This window comes from Protopterus annectens, chromosome 1.part2 (assembly GCF_019279795.1).
Source record: "Protopterus annectens isolate FY-2018-M chromosome 1.part2, PAN1.0, whole genome shotgun sequence".
NCBI classification, from domain to species: Eukaryota; Metazoa; Chordata; order Ceratodontiformes; family Protopteridae; genus Protopterus; species Protopterus annectens.
The window spans coordinates 952,902,932-952,925,209 of record NC_056727.1 but is presented as its reverse complement, the minus strand read 5'-3'; the positions used below and the strand labels follow the sequence as shown (position 1 = coordinate 952,925,209).

The 22,278-nt window shown below is 42.6% G+C and overlaps 1 protein-coding gene across 1 annotated transcript in view; it reads right to left on the bottom strand.

The window, feature by feature from the left end:
* The window catches only part of LOC122792184 (microtubule-actin cross-linking factor 1-like), a gene marked incomplete in the record, with an annotated part of 3,579,694 nt that overhangs the window by 2,428,544 nt on the left and 1,128,872 nt on the right, over positions 1 to 22,278 (bottom strand). Inside the window, 1 exon segment of the mRNA XM_044059907.1 lies at positions 18,649 to 18,755. Coding sequence (XP_043915842.1) covers positions 18,649 to 18,755 — 107 coding nt within the window.

The following is a 22,278-nucleotide window of genomic DNA, read 5'->3' as shown; positions in this document are numbered from 1 at the left end:
TTAGTACTCCTAGCCAATTATCCCATGTGAGACTCAAACCCCCACTTGTGTTTGTAAGGCAAACACACCTTTAACCAGGGCCCCACCCTCCCAACCCTAACCTTCTCCTGGCTGTAGAAAGGGCAAATGGCAAAGCAGAGAAAGTACAGTTGTGCACACTTACCATAAATGTAGATGTTACAGTGTATTCACTGTTGCAGTCATCACATTTGGGTTATCCCTGCCAGGGTAGCCCTGTGTCGGCCCGAATACCAGAGGCTTAGTATTGCTGCGTCGATTGCCGTCGCTCCAGGACTGCTCAGAATTAGTTCAAAATGATGTAAAAATTACTGAACCTACAGACATTGCCAACATACTGGCTGACAGGTTCAGTGCAACCTCCCCCAAAAGTGTGAGATATCTATACAGAGAATTATAGCCCCCAAACATCCTCAAACGCCCAGGGTGAGAACTGCTCTCCAAAAAAAAAACACAGCATCCATGGGACCAGATGGCGCCCCCCGTGTGTGCCCACGAACTCAATGAGGAATTAAACCACTGTGGTCCCACTTCACAAAGGAGTGCCTCCACCGACCGGAATTACCATCCCCCTCAGCTTGACAAGCTTGAATCTGCAAGCTATGAAGGGGATCATAATGGAACTCATAAATGTTTGGCTTTGTCAAGGGCAGATCATGCCTTTAGGCCATTGATGAGGGAAAGGCAGTCCACACAGCCTACCTCGACCTGGCAAAGGCTTTCACACAACCCCCCCACTCAGGTATCGAAAACTCAAGATGGGTTGCAAATTGGCTAAGTGACAGAACCCACAGGGCAGTTGCTGGTGCCATGTCAGACTGGTGTCCCACAGGGCTCAGTATCTACTTTTCAGAAGTACAAGCAAACACAGGAGGATTATGGTTGACAAAATTTGCAGATGACTGCAACTGGGGCATCATAGTTGAGACACATCTGACAGATATCCTTCAGAAGGGTCTTATAGAAACGGAAAACTGGTGCCAGAACCATATATAGGCGAAACCCACCAGGTTGACAGTAACTACATTGCCCACCTGATCATGAAAGGATTCGTGATAGATCAAGGGGGTCATCATCCCCCCCAGGCCAATGATTGAGCCCAATGCCCCATTGAATAATCCACGACACCTGCAGCAACTGGAAAGGCCCCAAAAGTTCCGAAAGGATAAAGGGTCTCAAAAAATGTCCTATGTGCCCGACTGAAGGAACTTCAGCTCTACTCCTGCTCAGAGGTGACCTGTGCCTGACATACAAGGCCATGTCAGAATTGATGAACATGCTTCACAAAATCTAGATCCCTCAGAACTACAAGGAGACTTTAGGACGGCTGGAGGGACAGATTCATCACCCAGAGACTCCCTATGCTGTGGAACAAAATCCCGGTACATGTGAGGCAGAGCACCTCGCTATCTTTGTTCAAGAGAAATCTTGACCAATGGATGGGAGATCGCAGATATACCCCAGGGATTATCTCAGTGTCACTGCTTGATAGAGGCACAGCAAAATAATGGGCATAGTATCCTCCAAACTACAAAACTCTGGCTAGGCTTATAAATGCCCTTGGGCAGATAGCCTAGTATGAACCTATGAACATTAAGTCGTCACTAGTATAAAATAACGCAGCTGATGCCATTATATCAGTTTTTCTTGCCCTGCCAGGAGCCCCCAGGAGGGAGCTAGGTTATGGTGGAAGACCACCACCAGTAGAAAGTAAATACTAAAAGTCCCTTTTAAGGAGAGAGAGAGAGAGAGACAAGGAGGATGGAGAGAGGGAAACCAGGACTGCAACAGTGAATACACTCGAACATCTACATTTATGTTAAGTGTACACAACTGTACTATGTTCTTCATGTTTCATTGTTGCAGTCATCACATTTGGGTTGATTCCCAAAGCTGAAGAAAAGGGTGGAGGCAGTCAAGAAGAGTGGGGGCTGGCTAGGATGCCCTGCAAGACTGCTGTGGCAAAGCCTGCCCTGGATTTGGAGAAGATAGGCAGGTGGTAATGCTTGGTGAAGGTATGAACTGATGTCCATGTTGCAGCCTCCAGGATGTGCCTGGTGGGAACCCCTCTGAGGAAAGCTGCAGAGGTGGAGGTTGCTCTGGTAGAATGTGTCCCAACCCCCATGGGGGGAGGTTTCCCATGTTGCTTGTAGTAGAAATGGATGCAGTGTGCTATCCATTTGGAAATGGTTTGTTTGGATATGGCTTTGCCCTCTGCTCCTGCTGCAAAGATGACTAACAATTGATCAGTCTTTCTAAATGATTTAGCCCTGTCTAGATAGAATCTGAGCTGTCTATGGACATCTAAAGAGTGCAGTATCCTTCCCCCCTTGTTTTGTGGGTTAGGGAAAAAGGTAGGCAAGTGAATGGATTGGTTGACAGCCACACTGGGCACCACTTTTGGCATGAAGGATGGGTTAATCCTGAGGGAGACCCTGTCAGCATGGAAAATTATGAAGGGCTCTACAATCATTAGTGCTTGCAGCTCGGATACTCTTCTTGCTGAAGTGATGGCCAGAAGCAAGGCTGTCTTCCATAAGAGAAACTTTAACTCTGCTGAAGCTGCTGGTTCAAAATGGGGGCAGGGTGAGCTTTTCCAACACAAAGTTTAGGTCCCAAGCTGGGGTAGGTGCTCTTCTGGGTGACTAGCCCCTCTTAAAAACTGTTTGATGAAACGGTGTGAGAAAAGAGGTGGCTCCGTGCTGAAATGAGCAGAGATAGCAGAGGCATGAATTTTGAGAGAGAAAAAGGAGAGAACCCCTGTGTAGTAGTTCAGCAAGGTAATCCAGAATGAGAGGTAGGGAGGGCTGTGCCGTCCTGGCTCCCTTAGCCTGGATCCAGGTGCAAAACCTTTTCCATTTGTCAGCATAAAACCTTCTAGTGCTAGGGCATCTGGTCTCATGTATAATATCTAGAACTTGTTTGCTGAGATTGGCAGCTTGTACAGTGGTCAGAGAATAAGCCAGCTGCCAGACTGAGGGTCTGCAATTGGGGATGCATGAATTCTCTTTCCCTCTGAGTCAGGAGTGTTGGGATCTGAGGGAGATGCCATGGTGGCAGAGGTGAAAGGCTGCGCAGCAGTGGGTACCAGTGCTGGCGTGGCCAGTCCGGGGCAATAAGGATTGTCCTCTGTTTTTCCTCCCTTATTTTGAGTGGTACCCTTGTAATGACTGGTAGAAGAGGAAAAGCATAGACAGAGATTGACCCATTGAAAGGATAGATCCATCCACTTTCCAGGCCTTGCAGTGAGGTTCCCTGATGCAGAACTTGCTGAGCTGATGGTTGGAGTGGGAGGCAGAGAGGTCGACCTTCGGAGTGCCCCATTTCTGAGTTACAGGGGTGAAGGTTCCTTGGTCTAGCTGCCACTCATGGGTCCAGAAGAGTTCTGCTTAAGTTGTCTGCCAGAGAGTTTAGAGAGCCTGGTAGGAATTCTAACAGGTGTAGTTGCATGGCTGAGGCCAGGGTCATGGCGAGCCTGCACAGAGAGTAAGAGTGAGTCCCTCCCTGCTTGTTGATATACCACATCACAGTGGTGTTTGTCTGTTTTGATCAGTAGAACCCCCGGCAGAGTAGGGTTCTGAAAGCTGTCAGTGTGTGCTGAACAGCTAATATCTCTTTTTGGTTGATGTGCAGATGTGCATGATGTGGGCTCCATTAGCCCTATATGCACCTGCCATCCTGGTGTGCACCCCAGCCATAGTCTGATGCATCTGTGGTGAGGGTCTGGGTGGCGTGGGGTTATGAGAAAGGTAGTCCCTTGTTGTGGTAGCATGCTGCTGCCCACCAAAGAAAATCTTTCCTTAAATAAGGTATCATTGGTATAAGAGTTTCCAGGTCTTGAGAGTGTTGACACCAAAGGCTTTTTAGGTAACATTGTAGTTTTCTCATATGCAGTCTGGCATATGGAATGAGTAGAATGCAAGAAGCCATGAACCCCTGAGCTTGCAGGATTTTCCTTGCGGATAACTAGGGTCTGGTGGCTAGTTGAGAGAAACAGGCTGTCAGGTAGGTTTGCTTTTCTGGTGTAAGGAATGCCATCTGGGATGCTGTGTCCAGGTGTTCCCAGGAATATAATCTTTTGGGTTGGTACTAGTTTGGATTTCTTTTTGTTGATAGTATACCCTAGGGAGGTGAGTAGATCCTTTACAAAGGCCAGGTGCTTGAGCATCTTTTTCCTGTCTGCCTGATTTAGGCAGTCATCTAAGTATGGGTAAATTTGAATATTTCTTTGTCTGCAGAAGGCAATGGCGGGAGCAAGACATTTTGTGAAAACTCTAGGAGCAGTGGATAAGCCAAAGGGAAGCACAGAGAACTGAAAGTGCAGTGATTCTGCCTTGAAACGTAGATATTTCCTGCATGATTCCCTGATTGGGATGTGTATGGGATGTGTAGGTAGGCCTCTTTTAGGTCTAGGGTGGCTAACCAAGCATCCTTGGAGAGCATAGATAGTAGTTGCTGGAGGGTGAGCATTTTGAATTTTGGTATCACCAGAAAGGTGTTTAGAATGGATAGATCAAAGATGGGGTGCCAGGTGCCCTCTTTTCTGGGTACCAGGAAGTGTCTGGAGTAGAAACCTTGCCCTATCTGTTCTGCAGGAACATGCTCTATTGCCCTCATAGACAGCAGGGAAAGGACCAGCTTCTTGGCCTCTGCCCATTGGTTTGCGGGAAGATCTGGGAACCCCTTTTGGGGTTGGTAGAGTGTGGAAATAAAAATTTGTATCCCTGGAACACTATGTTGAGGACCCAGTGGTCGGTAACGGTGGCCCAGATGCTGGCGTGGAAGGAGAGTTTTCCTCCTAGGGGTAAGTGCAGGTGGGCAGAGGAAGGGGGTGGAAGTGGAAAGTCATTATGAGTTCTTACCATGAGGGGGTGGCTTAGCACTCCCTGGTTTTGAAGAAGAGGAACTCCATTGCTTTCTCTCTGCATTCCCTGGGCTTGCTGTCTGGGGCTTGCTTCCTCAGGGTCTGGGCTGAGCTGACCTGGAGGGGCAGGAAAGGACCAGTGCTTGGAGGGGCAATGCCTACTGCACCTGGGTGGCTGGACCTGGAGAAAGTCCTTAACTGTCTGCATAGATTTAGTGTTTTCTTCCATCTCTTTTAAAACCTCCTCTGCCTTGGTGCCAAGTAAGTTGCTTTTGTGCAAGGGTGCATCCAATAATTTGGACTTGACATGGTCTGGCAAGGGCTGTTCCTTAAGCCAAGCATGCCTTCTAAGGACAGAACCAGTGACTGCTGCCCTGCAAGATGCTTCTAGGGCATCAAAACCACATTCTAAGGTGTTCTTAATTATTTGACTTGCAGAATGCATTAACTCTTGTAACTATTTTCTGCACAAGCAGGAAAAGAAGATATTTTTTGTTTGAGGAGTTCCATGGTATGTTGCTGAAATTTTAACATATGGAACTGACAATTTAGTGCTCTAATAGCAAGAGCAGAAGAGGTGTATACTGTTTTACCCCATCTGTCTAATGCTCAGGAATCCCTATCTGAGGGGGTGGGATTCTTAGCAGAAGTTACTTTAATTCCTTTAGGCCCTTGAGAAATAACCTCGGGGTCAGCAGTAGGATTTTTGAAAAGAAATTTGTGAGAGTCTGACTCTATAGTACCTGTCAGGTTTCCTGGGAGCAGGGGGGAGGGTGTCAGGAGTCAAGCTAAATTCTATAAAAACATCATCCACTACATCCAGAACAGGAGGAATGGCCAGAAGTCTGTGCTGTGGAAGATCTAAGAATTCCCTGAATCTCTTTTTAGACTGAGGGTAGTCCTGACATTCCCACTGGAAATGCTCCCTTAAAGTATGTAGAGTTTCCCCAAAGAAAAAGTCCTAGGGTGGAGAGGCTGAAGGAATGGATTCCTCTGCATCAGAATCCTCATAAGCAGAGAGGGGTTGAATGTCTTCATATTCAGATGCATCAGTCTCATCGGACTCCTGTTCACATAAAACTACTGGGGACAAATCTCTCGGTTTCTTGGGTGTGGTTCGTACCCTGGACCTTAGAAACTCGGTAGTTTTTGAAAGAATGGTAGACGCAAAAGAAGTCATCAGTCTGTGTAGAGTATTGGTAGTGCAAAGTACTTCCTCGGAAGCTGGTGCCTGCTCAGCAGCTCTGGACTCATCCAAGGTAGAGACATCCGCAGGATCCTTAGTTGATGAAGATTCTCGTGGAATACCAGACTCCGAAAGGGTCTCGGTAGCGGCCTGCGAATCCAAAGAAGTGGGCATCAGGGGCTGCGAAAACACCTCACTGAGGACTAAAGAACTGATGACTAGCTTAACGGAAGCATCGTCAGTAGGTTTGGACCTGTGCTGTCTCTGTCTTTATCCTTATGTTTTTTCGGAAGATCTGCTGTCGGATGGCTTACCGAAGCCATATTGGAATTGGAGGACTGAGAGCAAAAATATCTAGCTATAATAAGGGCCCGACAACATATAGTTCTGGCATTGAACAAAGCACAAAAGTGACAGCGGGGGACGTCGTGGTCTGGGCCTAAGCAAGTGACACAGTAAGAATGAGCCTCGGTGTGGTATTTGCTTTCCACAGGCGAGACAATTGTTAACTTACTCTGACATTGGTTAGAGCAAGAAAAAAGATCCCCAACAGGGTACTTAGCTTTAGAAGACTTCAACTTCAGTTCAGAAAATGAAAACTTAGGTAGTGGCTGACCAGAACTCGTACGAACTGCTTCGGTCTCCTCAGCAAGAAAGACTGATGTAATGGTGTCGGCTGCCTTATTTTATACTGACAACCTGACATCAGTCCTGGACCGATGGTAACCGACGCAAAAATACTAAGCCTCTGGTATTCAGGCCGACTTTGGGCTACCCTGGCAGGGATAACCGAAATGTGATGACTGCAACAGTGAAACACGAAGAACATCTGATAATGTAAGCAGCACAGAAATGATAATGTAAGGAAGCCACAAAGAACCGGAAAAACTTGCTGAAGAGAGATGGTGAACAGGAATATATAGACAGGCATCCTTCAGATCCAGAGAAACCAGAAAGGTCTGAGGTAGGAGGACAGGGGATAGAGACTAAAGAGTAAACAGTTTGAAAACGGGAACTTTCAAAAAAGTGTTGAGAAAGGAGAGGTCTGGCATGGAGCTCCAAGAACCCTTCTTCCTGGAAAGAATCATCATCCAGCAGTAGAAACTATTGCCTCTTTGACAAAGAGGCACTGGATAAACAGTACCTTGACCTAACAGGTCCTGAAGAAGAGGTGGAAAATGGGGCAAATGGCAAAGAGGAGGTTGGGGAATACCTGAGAAGGGAGGAAGGGACTTCGATACCATATGGTAGCAGTTGTGAATTAGATAGAACTCTGACTGTTGTGATTTTCAGCCAGATTGGAAATGACAGAGACAATCTTTTGAGGAAGAGGAATCTAGTCAAGAGGAAAATGAGGACAGTCAAATGGAAGCAGGCATGTCCTGAAAGGAAGATTTTTGCCCCTTACAATCATGATTTGATTTTCCATTAAAAAACATTTTAAATGTTGTTTTGAAGGTTTACATACAAAGGGACTTGCTTTAGTGGGATAGTTCCTTTGATACTTAGAAATGGGGAAAGAAAAATCTGTTTAAGATCTTGCATGACGTTATCCTTGTACTTGTCCTGCAGTGCTCTAAAGAGATCTTTAGCAACAGAGTGGTATCCAGAGGAGAATCTAATAATTTTGCCTTCACATCCTCTGGAAGGGTTTGCATCTGAGGCCAGGAATACCATCTACTGACTGACCCTGACGTACCTGCCTTAGATGAAGCATCAGCAGTATCACAGCTACACTTAATTGAATGTGTCTACTTTAGAAGCACAACTGAGAAAAGGAAGAGATGAAGTCTTATTATCAGACCCGTGCATTGCCAGATAAAACATCCCCCAGTCTGGAAAGAAGGAAAAGCACATACCCAATCACATATCTGATAACTAATGGCCCTAAAAGCCAATATAGCAGAGGTATACACCTTTGCCATGTGTGTCCATAGCTTTGCTACCTTTGTCAGGTGGCAAGAGTTTTGAAAGAGCAAGCAGCTTAGGGTGCTTGTTAGTCGAGAGGAAAATGATAGAAGGGTCTGATGAAGGGTTCTTCTAAAGAAACGCAAGAGCCTCAAGAACCTTATAAAATCTGCCCAGCTTTTTAGCAGAAGGAGGCTGAGATTTAGGGGTCTGAGGGGAAGATGTGAAGATGTTCAATAGAGCCTCAAGAACAGGAGGCTCTGGGGGAATCCATCTGGAGGAGATCATATCTTTTTTGTACCTCAGACATCTGAGAATTTTCCCATTTAAAATGTTCCATCACTTTAATAGCATCTCCAAAAGAAATTTCTTCTACGAGGGAATTAGGGGAAAACAGTGCCCTCAACAGAACCCAAAGCAAGAGGCAGATGAATCTAAGAAAAATAAGCTAAAGACTCATCCCCAGAAGTTATCTCCCTAGTCCTCTTTGAAGGAGTAGAAGTAGAAAAAATCCCTACAGAAGAAGGGACTAACACCTGAGGAGTTTTCAAAGCCATGAGATCTTTAAAAAGACCTTGGGTAAAATCTTATCACTCCTTTTGGGGGTCCTTAGCAATAGGAGTAACATGTCTTGTTTTCCATTTCTTTTTTACAGGGATGTCCACCCTTACAAACCTCAGAGGTCCTGAACCCTGAAGTACTACTGAGAAAGAACCTGGGATTTCTTCCCTCACTAAAATATGAAGAATCCCCCTAGGTCCTTCAGAAATGATAACCGCTGGTTATCCCTTCTCATCCTTGAAGGATGAGAACTCAGGCTCAGGGGACATCCAAGCTGAAAGCTCTGTACTGGCCTCCAACAGGCTCTCTTTTGTCTCTTCATCTGATACAACAGAGACGTCCAGCAGAGGCTGGACAGCAGACCATTTTTAAATTTTTTTACTTCTTTTTCAAAGTCAGCTATACATCAAAGTGATTCCAAACCCATGACTCCTTAAGCGAGGAGTTTAAGGCATTGTTTTTTCCAGGTAGACCGAAAGAGAGGAAAAATGGCTGCAGGGGTCTTCGGATTGAAGGCCTGGCAAATAGAACACTCTTTGTAGTCATGCAATGCATCTAAACAAAACAGGCACTCAACTGTGTCTATCCTTATGGGGAATCTGCCTCACTCATTCACATTTTCCCTTTCTAGATGACATGTATCTACAATGAAACAAGCTAAAAGAAAAAGGAACAGTTCCCAACAGAGAACGAATCTTTCCCATGCTTGGTGAACAGTATTAGACATATGACCTTCAGACCAAATTCAAAGCACTAGATTCAGACTGGCAGCAAAGTAGTTCTGAGGGTTTTGCACTCGTACGTTACTTATGCACCTTATGCTTCAACTGTAGGACATATGTCTAATGAATGTCATACGGATGGGCCCAAGCTTTGGTATGCTGGCTAACTGTTCAGCTATCCTCAGCAGGATATCCTTATAATAAGGAATAATGCAACAAGTGACTAAGGAAAGACATCTACATTTCCAAGTCAGATTTATTTTCTAGCTGATGTACCACAGCTACCTGTCTGTGACTTGATACATTACACATAAAAAGACTGACTGCCAGTACCTAACTTCAAATGCGGTTTTCCTTGTATGGTGGCACTCAAGATAGGACTGAATGAAAAGAAATGCACTTTGTAGTGAGAAAAAAAACTTATATATGGCAGTTGTTCTTTATACATTGTTATACAAGCTTGGGGAGACATCAGAGCTACATATGGACAGCAATATGTACAACTAACATCACTGTACACCCTGGCTTAAAAAGTGAGGACAATAAGAAAAAAAAACAGATATGTTCTTATCATATTGGCTGATCTGTTAGAGGCCCTTCCTTGATGTTTCCTTGTATGAGCAGCATTTCACCAATTAGAATTCAGCACTTTGATACCTGTGTACCTAGCCAAGTCACACTGTGATGTAATGCACATACAGGGAGTGGACTTGTTTATGTGGTGTAGATAGATAAACTGCAGGATAAGCATATCTTAGCCAGATAACTCTACTACATTTTTTCTTTATAGTGAAATGATTTCCTTGTAATTTGCTTACTGGTTGTCATTTCAAATTTTAATTCTGTTATAACTTTAAAACGTCTTTTAGTCGTTAGCTAACTTGCTTGTATTACATAAGTCTGTTGTAGGTACTTGTGGTATACGCAGGAGTATAATCACACTTGTCTTTTGTGCCCACCAGCATACCTCTCAACATCTTAGTGCAAGAAATCTGAACAAATCCAAAAACAATGTAGGACAATGGCCCAAAAATAGGGACATGTTTTGCATTAACATGCATTTTCTGAAGGCTATAAAGACTGAAACTCAAATGTCTTTTATTCAGATAAACCCTTAAAGATTTACCAGAAAACCATAAACTTTATGAGGAACAGACCAAAAATATGAGGCAAAAATCTGGACATTTGAGAGGTACACTTGCTAGTCCCCACAGCCCCTAGAAAAAATAAAAATGCACGTCCAACACTACACTATTAAACAAGCAACAGTCATAGCCACTGCTGCCAGAGGACTGCTCAACCTACAGGAACCTACAATGACCACTAAAGGAGGGAACTCAAGTTAACCAAATCATAGAGCAACAAGACTGCCTTCTATGCTTAAAAATGAGGAGCATCCTTGATGAGTCCTCAGCTGAAATGAATCTCCAAACACTGCAGCGATGTGGAAGTATCTCTAGAAGATCACCTTAACCTAGAATTTAGTTGTCCGACTCCTGGAGAACTGACCTTCCACAGGTAGTCTGCAGTTTAGATAACACTTGGTGATGGCATTTACTGAGGATCAAGTGGCTACAACCAAGCAGCACTGATGTCTACTTCTCTGTCAGACAGGGATATGACTGCAATACTTGCCAATTAGCAGCTGGCTGACTGATGGCAAAAATAAATAAATAAATAAATGTAGTTGACAATGCACTAAGAAATTTTCTGGTTAGCAACTGCAATTCCTTTCTTCACTGGAACAAAGGAGATGATCAACTGGACTGTCTTCTAAAATCTGGACATCCTCTCTACCTTATATTTCAACTTCCAATGCACATATAGGGCGTGAGGGTCCCCTGTACTTGGTTTCTGGCACTGTAAAGAAAACTGGGATATTACCCAAGTGGTTTACGGAATCTATAAAGCCATCTTTAAAAGGAATTGCTGGATACCCCCTGAGGTTATTGTGAATGAACAGACATGATTCCTTAAGGATTTGCACCACTAAGTCAAAAACTCGCACACTGAAGCTACGTTATACAAAAACTTCATATCAACAGCCATTAAAAAAGGGCAAGCTGCAAAATCAACCCAAACAAACACTTTGAAACCCTAGAGTGAAATCAGATAAACAGCAAAACAAAGCATAATAAACAATTAAACCAGCATCTTTTGCTAAGTGTCCTACAAACACTCTACTTACATATACTAATTCTGTGGTGACACAACAATGGAGAAGTTAGCAACTTCACAAATCATGCTGTTCAAAAGTAACACAGTTCTTTTGTGACAAAACAAATACCTCTGCACTTTGATGCAGAAGTGCTAAACTCTGTAGGACTTCATCTCAACTTTGATGCCAGTCGATTTGTTTACACTGCTATGAATTAATCTACACACCTTCCTTCCCTACACATCAAGACCTAAAGCACTGATGTCACATGCAGCAGTGACGGCCACCAGAAACGTTTTGTAACAAAACTTCAATGCTGCTGGACTAATAGGTTCAAAAGGTGGACAAATAAGTCTGACTATCCTGAAGTTCATGCCCAACAAGGGAACAGTTTCCTCAATGGGGCTGGAGATGTGCGTGAACTACATAGCCAGCTATCGTTGGGTCGCACATTTATAAGCTGCAAAGTCAAGGTATGCAGAAACAGCTAACACATGTATCCTGATTGTGGAATAACTAAGGCAAGATCATACAAGGTGCTTGAAGTAGGTCAGAATCACTTGTAGGTTAACTGACCAGGAAGATATGGAATACTCCAGCACTCAAATAAGAACTTTTTTTTCACCCTGCCTGCTGAGTGGGCCACTTCCTCGCAACCTCAATCACCATGGAGAAGATGGCTGACAAGTCTGGTAGAATAATGTGATCCGAATTCGAAGTTATTCCCTGAGGTGAAGCAGAGTTATGCCCTAGGGATTATGTGGACATCCATGGCTAGGACATGGACAGTTTTCTGTACTACTATAGTTCTAAGAAACTCCTGTGCCATGGCAGAGACGGCATATTTCTCTTTTTCCTGCTGCACTGAGCAACAGAAGGGAAAGATGGTGCTCTCCCATATGGCAAGCAAATTTCTCTCCTAAGTATCTCACTTCTGGAAGGCCCTGATCAGGCATATCTTCTGAGTATGAAGTCCAGCTCAGAGCGTCTGCAAACTCATGCATGTCCACATGGATGTGACCCAGTGAAAAAGGCAGTTCCCTTGTTTCTGGAGTAATATCAAACCCTTCTTCCCCTCATAAGGAATACTAACCGTGTTCTCCATTGCTTACTTAGGTACTATCTGATGGACTGGCTAACCAAATGAAAAGAACACACCCAGCAGCTGTTTCTCCACAGATTTCACAGCCAGGAACACTGCCCCAAGTAAAGCATGACTGATACGCACCCCCTCCAGGAACACCACACTTCAGAGAAGTATAGATGTCCTTCCCAGGTTGCCAGTGCAGCGGCATAACTAAGCTCTGTGACTCATTCAGCTACAGAAAGGCAAGACCTACTGGACTTTTGGTAGAGCTTGTTCATAGCTCCAGGGCTTGGCCATAGAGCTGTGATAGCAACAGCAGATTTGCAGGTGCAAAGTAGCTATAAAGTTACTGACATGTCAGTCCACTGCAAAATCCAGGTACCATAAAGATCATGGCTACCAACATGTCTGGAAGGCACAGTAAGGTCTGGGCCTGGGTCCTTAATTTTCTCTTCAGTCAGAAGGCCAAAGATGCAATTCCTCATGCTCTCTGTAGGAATAGAAATGTCCAGAATTAGAGTATATCTACCACCACCCAAATAAAAAAAATTCCTGAGTTGGGATTAGGGTTGACGACTTCCATTTTTAATAATTTCTATGGACTGATCCAACAGAGCACTTAAAGAAGGCGCTGCTTTCAGGGAAAGCCTATACCAGGCTGCCCAAAAGACAGTCACCCATGCAGGGAAACACAAGGGGGCCCTTTTCCTACAGGGCTTTGTACACCATGGTAACACATAAGTAAATAATCTAGGTGATGTGGAAAGCTCAAGTGGCAACACTTTGTACCGGAAGCAATACCCACCCAAACCAAAACAGTCTCCTGTTTAGACCCCATATACTAATATGTCAAAATATATTCACCATGTCCACTAATACTAGCATGACCCCCTCTGTAAAGTGACTATCCATAATCAGATGCACTATATCAGGAAGTTGAAGTCATTAAAGCCCAGAATGGGACAGAACTTGTCCATCTCCTTTGGGATCAGGAACAATCATTTGTAAAACCTAACTCTCCTTCCATGCTGTAGCAGCTTCTATGACTCTTTTTAGCAGAAAAGTTTGGGCATGTCCCAACAGCTCTGCTAGCATGGACTGGTTATCCCATTCTGGATTGAGACTGTGAGCTCTAGTATGTGTCCAACGGTGACCAGTTCTAAACACTTGGTCCCTCGTGAATGTTTTCAAAGTCTAGGCAAACCTAGATACCTTCCTGTGGGCAGCTGCAGATGAAAGTTAGGGCAGCTGCGAGCTCTCTAGAGAAGTTTGCAGGCTGGGTGACTTAACCAGCACCAGATGGGACAACAATATGTGACATTAAAGGCTCTTCTCATACAATAAGGCAGCCTCCTTGTATTCTGTGGTTGAACAGGCTTAGAAGATGAAGAGGTGCTCATTGAAGTTCATACACTGAGATTTCATTTGCTCTTCAGGAAGTCATCCAATAGGTCCTGAGTAGACTGCCTGAAGAACAAGTGAGTATCCATGATCTTGTTACTGAGCTTCCCTTAAGGAAGGAGAACCTCAGTCATGTCATCCTCCTTACACACACCACTAATTCTGCAGTCCCAGCATAGTCACCATTAAACTCACACACACAGCATCTCACTCAAGGCCAGAGGAAGGGTTTTATATAGATTCTCCTTGAGATCACACTTTAGAAAGTCCTCTAGTGTATCCAACCACTCTTCTCACTATATGTACCAAAGGCCGAGATGGATGAAACATATAGCTGGGTAACTTCAACCCTAATGTGGCTGTTGTCACACCTGTTGTAAGCTCTTACTTGTCTAACAACCAGGATGCATAATTATAGAAGGCTAAAGTCAGTCAGTACTGGAAGGGTTAATGAGATATCTACCCACTCTTGCAGTGGGCTATCAAGAACATCAGACGACTTCTAGGCCAGAGGAATAGACTCAGGGTGCCTACAAGCTATCAGAATGACATCCTGAATAACAGTTTCCATCAAAGGGATAACTCATGGCTTATCAAGCTTCTTCCCCAGAAACTTAACTAAGCATTTCTCAGGAGACAAAAAGAGACAATAGGCCAGTACAAACTGCTCCTTATCAACCTGAGGCCATTTCCAAAGGAGAGACCATTTAGAGGTGATGTGGATGGGTGGGGTGGCCTCATTATCTGTCCATCTCAAAGACACTGGTATGAAGATCATCCATGTCCCTGGAGGTTATGGAAGACCAAGACCTTTGCAGGCCACAGGTATCAGCTTCTTCAACAGCTATCATGTGATGGAAAGGCATCAGGCATTAAAGAACTGGGGACCGGTGATGGCTCTTATACTAGCCGAATGTGAAACAGTGTAGAAAAAGACCTACGCTTGGGTTGACATGGGCTTAAGGCCTAACTCTTTAATACTGCAATCCTGCATGCAAGTCTCAGGCTGCCACAGACAAATAAATGCTTGATGACCATACTATAAGACACAAACCTCAGCTTAGGATGACCAGGACTTAGTATTAGTCTAGTTGATCAAGGGCTCCAATTAAGTACCTAGAGATGGAGAGGTGCAGAAAAACCTTAGAATGCAACTCCTATGTTCCCCTGGATGGGAGGCCAGACAGTGACTCCTCAACTCCCAAGATCCACAATAGAGGTGGAGGACTGGTTTGGGTTTTAGTCTTCACTAGCTGAGGGTTATCTCTCCATCTGAAGAATTCTAGAGAGCTGGCTGAACACCAGACTTACCTTAATGAAATTCAGGAACCTGACAACTGTATGATGGATAGCTGTGTTAATCCTGACTGAGGGAGTCGGTATCTCTGAAAACTGCCTTCAGGAATACGTGAAAATATGTAACTGTAGAGTTAGTGTATATAGGACAGGGGGTACAGGAGAGTTTCTGTACAGAAAAAAAAAAATGTTTAATAGTGTTCACTAAATGTGATATTCAGCTATCTGGATTCTATTCATGAGGACACAGAATTGTCTCTTATTGAGGTTCAGGGCTAAATCTAGCCTCCAAGTGCCTGTCCTTGTGGTGATTCTCTTATATACACCTGGGGCTACAAGGAGGAATGTTCTACTTATCTCCACATCAAGAATGCAGGCAAGCGACTTTTCTGGACTTCTGTATTAAGAAACTGGTGCACCTTCAGAAGTTCTCAACATTGTGCTTCACGACAATGTGTGGGAAAAGACTAATCCGAAGATGATACAAAAACTGAGAAAATGGAATTTCTTGTTTATGGATATGGATAGTAAGACACAAGGGGTCTATGTCAAAAGATTGAACAGACAAACTGTCGAATCCCATATGGTCAAGATCATATGATCAACAATTCAGTCCTAGGAAAAAAATTCAAAAGCCAAACACCGGCATACAACAAAAACAATGCTTTTGCAGGGAGCCACACTCCCCTGCTAATTATATATACCGACTCAGAGATCAAACTACAGTAGGGAAAAGGGCAAATTTCCTGAGCCCTAGAGTAAGGTGATCTCAGTCAGAAAGGTTTGAGAGACACAGACCCAGACAAGCAGTGAAAATGTTTTTGGTCCCTTTAGTTTTACATACAGGTCAGGCATATGTTTATCAACCACAGGAGAAGTTGTGGACAATAATTAATAGAGAGTTGAAGAATTTCATTTGGCAGAAGAATACAAGGGTCAAGATAATAGAACAAGATAGATTAGGATTACCTGATTTGAAGGGACAGTTAAGGCTCATATACATAACACAAGAAGAAGGTTATAATTCAGAGTGAAAAGGGATGATGAAAGCAAGGACAGAAGTTAAAGAAATAAGGAGAATGTGGGATTTTGGATACAAATCCTTAATGAGAATAACAACTACGCAGACTATTATATTCAGAAAGTTGCAGAAAGTTTTCTAGGAACCAAGTTAACATGGGAATGCAGAAAGGAGATTAACAGAAAGGGAAACTGCAAGTAGGGGTACAGAAAATAAGCAAGAAAGGGGTGGCATTTACTGAAAACTGGCAAAGGAACCAAGGTACTGGGAGCAAATAACTAGAGAGGGAAAGGTAACAGAGTGGGATGAGACCAAGAAGACATTTGTACTGCATGCTAGAGACTGGCTTCCCTACTAAGGATTGATATCAGACTATAGGCAACGAGAAAGGAATAGAGGGGTCCTAAATAAAAGACTTGCCCTGGTAGAGTTTTAAGGTATAGTTATAGTAGGGCATAGCAAATATTGTATAACTATATGAATCAATCGGGGGAGGTAAGAAAATATAGGGAAGAGGGAATGGAAAAAAATTACAAGGGAGGACATATGTATGGTTCCCAAGAATGCGGCAAGGTCCATAAATGTTTGGGGAACAAATGACTAACTAAGGAAATTATCACTTTGAGCTGTGACATGGGATCTGACTTGCCAAGACAGAGCGAGATCTTAAGTTTAATCATACTGGCTGACAAAAAAGCAATTACTAGAAAAAGGAAATCAAAAACTAATCCAACTGTATTTGAAGTACTAAACATTGTAAAAGAGATACAAGTACTGGAAGTGGGATCTTTAAAAAAGGGAACAAGAAAATTATCTAGAAATAACTGGAAATTGTGGGAAGAAATTGTGGTAACAAATAATGCAGAATAATGTCCAGGAGGAAGAGGAGAAGCAGGAGGAGTGAGATTTAAGGGAAGAAAGGAATGGAACAACTTATGTAATGTTAGACCGAATGATAACTGTAAAAAATAAAACACATATGTAATGTATAATGTACGTAAATGAAAAAATATCGATATGGTTTGTTTTCTTTTCTATTAGTGTATGTGTGCATATGTCTTAAATTATAATGTAGTAAAGCTGTTTAAAAACATGGTTCATGCCAACACAGTAATAGTAGTAATGATGTAGGTCTCACTTAGTAAGCTGATGGCTATATGGACATTTATAATGATGTGCAGGCATACAAAATGCAAAAGGCTGTGTCAGAACTGTGAGAGCAACAAAGACACACTGAGGGGTGTAAGAGACAAATGAGCTTATGTATTAGGCCCCTTATTGACTGAATTTGTTAACCAGGAATATTAGGGTTAGGAATATTCATTGTAGTGAAAAGGAGAAAAACCTCAAAGACAGCTTCTTCTTATTATTAATAGTAGGGGCAGCAGTAGTAGTAATTGTTACGAATTTACAATCGCTTAGTTATCTTCCAAGAAAAGGCATCATCCCCTCAAAGGTCTTTTATTAAGAGGGTATATGTGTCTGGTAACCTAGCTGCCAAAACCAATACAAAGGGAAGGAAGGAATTCCATCAGCTACTTCAGGCGCTGGAGGGAAAAGAAAATATCAACACAGATCATCCAATTGACTGCATACTGTTTCTTTCCCCCTCCCTTTTTACTCCAGGACGGCATTTTTATTTTTCAATATTACTTTGCTTCCAGGCAACAAATAACCACATATAAATGGGTGTTACAGACAATATCTCAAGGTTATACAAAGCAATACGTTCCAAAACCTCAAGCTCATTATATTCCCCACACTCCATCACATCAGGTTATACAGACCACAGGCTTGTCCTTAATAAAAATAGTATTGTTGTGAGCACCACCCACCCAAAGTAGTTTCCAAGTTATTTCCGGTCTCCCAAAAGTTTACACTTTATGACCAGCACTACATTTGTCAGCCCAAAGACTTCAGCACAACAAATGAAATCCAGGATGGTCACAATAAGGACACCACTGTCTACAATAGAAGAAGGTTCCTGCATGCCAACAATGGACATGGAAGTGTTTAGCTTTGCTAAATATGCTGGGAAGATGCGCATTAATAACTGCATCCCACTACTACTGTAAAAGCAGCCCACAGATAAGTTTCACATCAGCATAGTCTGTGTGGATTCAGCAGTATTTATTTTGCATTAGCTTGATTTCTGGAGTTTTCATTTCAGATAGTTAAGTTGCACTTTCCAGTATGCAAAGCTAAAAATGGAAAAAGCAAGATTTATTACATATTCAGCAAAACTTAAGACACAAACATGGAACAATTAAGTGAGAGAGTGAACAGAGTTTGTAAGAAAGGGACATTCTCCTGAAGAGCTTTCACAACAGTACATTTTATACACTTCACATAATGTGTTCCTGCACCACATTTCATCACTGTCACTGAAGCAGAATCATTACAAAACAAGGAAGAAAAACACTCACTATGGCGCTGATGCCCTCTGCCCCCTCGGGTATTTTTGGGAAAGATTCATAAATAGTTGAAACATACGTTATTACTGATTTCTCATCTGGAGATGGGACGTCAATATCTGCAAAGGAAAAATATCCAGAGGTAAGTATCTAAAACAACTGGGAACAGAACAATGGTCTTCCGTTTACATGAATTTTCAATGGTCACAGCACTCTCTGGAAACGTCTGCAAGCACTCACTTAAAAAAAGTGTTTAGAAAACAAAAGTAAAGCTAATACCGGATTTATTTTGTAAAGTAACTTGCTTAGCTTGTGTTGGCTTCTAAAAAGTTCTGCTTGATGCAGGTTACTGTACTTTTTATATATTTCATCCATATCACACCTCAAAATTATGCTCATCACCCACCCTGGCAGATAAAATAATTAAAATAAGCAACCACTGAAAGGTTCAGGTGAAGTATACAAATTCATCACAAAGCAAGTTCAAGAATGACTGGTGGCCACCACCATTCACAGTATCTGTGTCTAAAACCCTTCATTACAGGTAGCATCCAATGATATTGTCTGAACAGCAGCTATAATGACAGCTCAGTTTTCTGGTTATTTTTTTTTTTTTTTAATTTTAAATCCTGAAAACTACAATTACAAATCTTAAAAAAGCCTTTAAACAGTGCAAAAATAAGTTTTTACTAGTGAGGTAATGACTAACTTTAACAGAAAAAAATTAAACCAAAATGAACCCAAAAGGAAGAAACAAGCTACACATTAGCATGCTGTCTCTGCTCTATCCCAACCACACAGAGACAGGTCATGGCTAATCAATACATACGCCTACTACTATGTAGCAAAATCTGACATCAGTTGTCTACACAGAACAGATTTATTCCCACTGGATTCTTCAGTGACTGTTTGATAAAAGTAGAAGTGGTCAAACAGCCCCGACAGGTAAACTTTCTAGATGCAATTACGTAGAGGAGACTGAGCTCATTCTGTGGCTTCTGTTAAAGTACACATTGTTGACAGCAATGACAGATTTTTTTTTATATAACGTGACAAACTAGAAAGTCCTGCAGAGGGTTGTGTGTGTGTGTGTGTGTGTGTGTGTGTGTGTGTGTGTGTGTGTGTGTGTGTGTGTGTGTGTGTGTGTGTCTGTCTGTCTCCGTCTGTATGTGTGTGTCAAACAAAACAACACACAAAGCTTTTGTAAAGAAGATACTGCAGATCTGTATGTGTGGGGAAGTATTACCAAATGGTGCTAGAAGTACATTTCCACACCACTGAAAGGAGAGCAGTCATTAAGAAAATCAAGCACTGCTCTTGCCAATATGGGAATATATTCACTGCTTTCTAAATGAGGTAAACAGTTCAGGTTGATATACAAAATTCCTAGCAGGAAAAACATTCTACTTAACATAGTGAACTACTCGAAGGACAATGAGACAAGCTATGACACACCAAGCCGTCCTGCTGTCAAGTGGTGGAATATGCATAGATCTTTATGACTTCGACAAAAGTTCTTGGTGATTTGGGAAATTCCATAAAGCACAAAACATCATCAATGAGTGGAACAAAGGGTTCTTGCTGAAACAGGAAATCCTAAACAGTGGTAAAATAACTAAGAGAACATCAAATTTATGAATTTCAAAGTGGGGTACTAGATAACTGTGTATTTAATAACATAAGGGACATTGGTATTCTTTCCTATTTATTGCATCAAATATGTTGTACTTTTGCCAGTTCCAAAGTGCAGCAGGATAAAGCCCTGGCTACAACCCAATTAACCTGGATCAATAAATAACAAGGATACTAAAAGATTTAGTGGTGGGAGAAAGGATCAAGTAGCCCACTGCCAGCTTGCTCATTGATAAAAGATGGATGTGGCCTGACCCATTGGTGCAGTGACCTTTAAAACAGGTAGAGGCAGATAAGGTAGTGGAATATGCTTGCGTATATCAAACGACGTGTGGCATTTTATCCAGTGTAGCAGGGGTATGCAGAACTGCATGTGCATGAGAGCAAGAACAATGCACCTCTAGCTTTAGCAATAGAAAGGCTAGGTCATCAAAGGGGCTTTAATCAAAGAGTGAAGTACAGTGGAAGGCATTGCACTGGAGCTACCATACATGGTTCCCCCATCCAAAGACAGACAGTTTCACCCCTCAGCCATCCCAAGAATTACTATCTGTTCGCTTTTTGTTGATTAGTCAGAAATACAGCCCCTTGGCTGACTCTCTATTATTGGAGGGAAATAGTTTGTTGTTTTACTGTGTTTGAAGCACCATCATTTCTGCTTCCATAGTTCAGTGCTTGTTTTAGAATAAAGCACTCCTCATACACCGATGAAAAGCACCAAAAATCACTGAACACTGCTTCCCTTCCTGGAGCCACCTCTCTATTGCTGACTGCAGGAGAGGCTCGTCATGTGCAAGAAAGCAAAATAAAGATGAGCAACACCAAGACCACATGGAGTTTAAACAACAACTGTTTGGATATGGCCTCTCAGTCTGCATCTTTTACTTTTTTTTTTGATGGCACAGTTCTCAACTTCTTTGCTCAAGAATCACAAATTCCAAAAATCATGGATATTTTTTAAATTATTTTAATTACCAACAAAGCTAACAGACAGGTGAAGAATATGCAGGATGGAAATGTACAGCATGTCATTATTAACTGACTATACTCCTCAGTGATTTACCAGTAAATCAAAAAATTTGCAAGGTACTTGGCCAAAATCAGAGAGTTTATGTAAATTAACAACAGCTAAAGGTTGTGCTTCTGGCCACTTTGGGAGCCTATTGTGCTGTAACCGCCATCCATGCAGTTATGACTTCTTCAGTGACGTGACTGTGGACTTGCCCCTCACTGTGTGCTAGCAGGAGGATGAGGAGGAGGAGGAGGAGGATTTATTGATAGCATTTACAAGGGTAAAGAGAAGCAGCAGCACTAAACAGTCATTTTTAAGCAGCTCCTCTACTACTTTTAACAAGATAAGTGCTATGACTTAACGTTTGCTGTTGGATTTACAATCAGTGATCTGGTATGGCAGGAACAGGGTTACACAATGTTTTATGTTTAGTCAATGTAAGCATGATTACTGCTATGGCTTCTTATGTGCAAGTGTGGGTGGATGTTGAAGTGTATACAAGAGCAACAAACTGCTTTCACTTTCAGTCATAGTCAAACATCAGTCAGTATTGCACATAGTATGTGGCTGTCTTTGGTGGTCTTGCCAGGAATGCAAAAGATTATTGGTGCAGTAGCACAGTCAGTAGCCCTGGCATCTCACAGTGCTCATCTTTCAAGTTGAGTTCTTAGCTGTGGCTCCTTTTGTGTTGAGTCAGCATATCCTTCCTATCGCTGTGTGTTTTACCCAGGTAATCTGGTTTCCTCCAACACCACAAACACATGTTGTAAGTGAACTGACATTCCTCAAACTTGCCCGTAGGCTACTATGTAGGGTGTGTGTGTGTGTGTATATACATGGCTTATCAGGGGCAGCGTGTGTATATTAGCAACATACATAAATTAATGTATCAGGGGAAAAAGTCATTGGCCTTCAAAAATATGACAAAATGCATTTAGAACAATTAGACCTTCAATGCTTCTGAGGCCATCATTCCTGCCTGAATAAGTGGATTATGT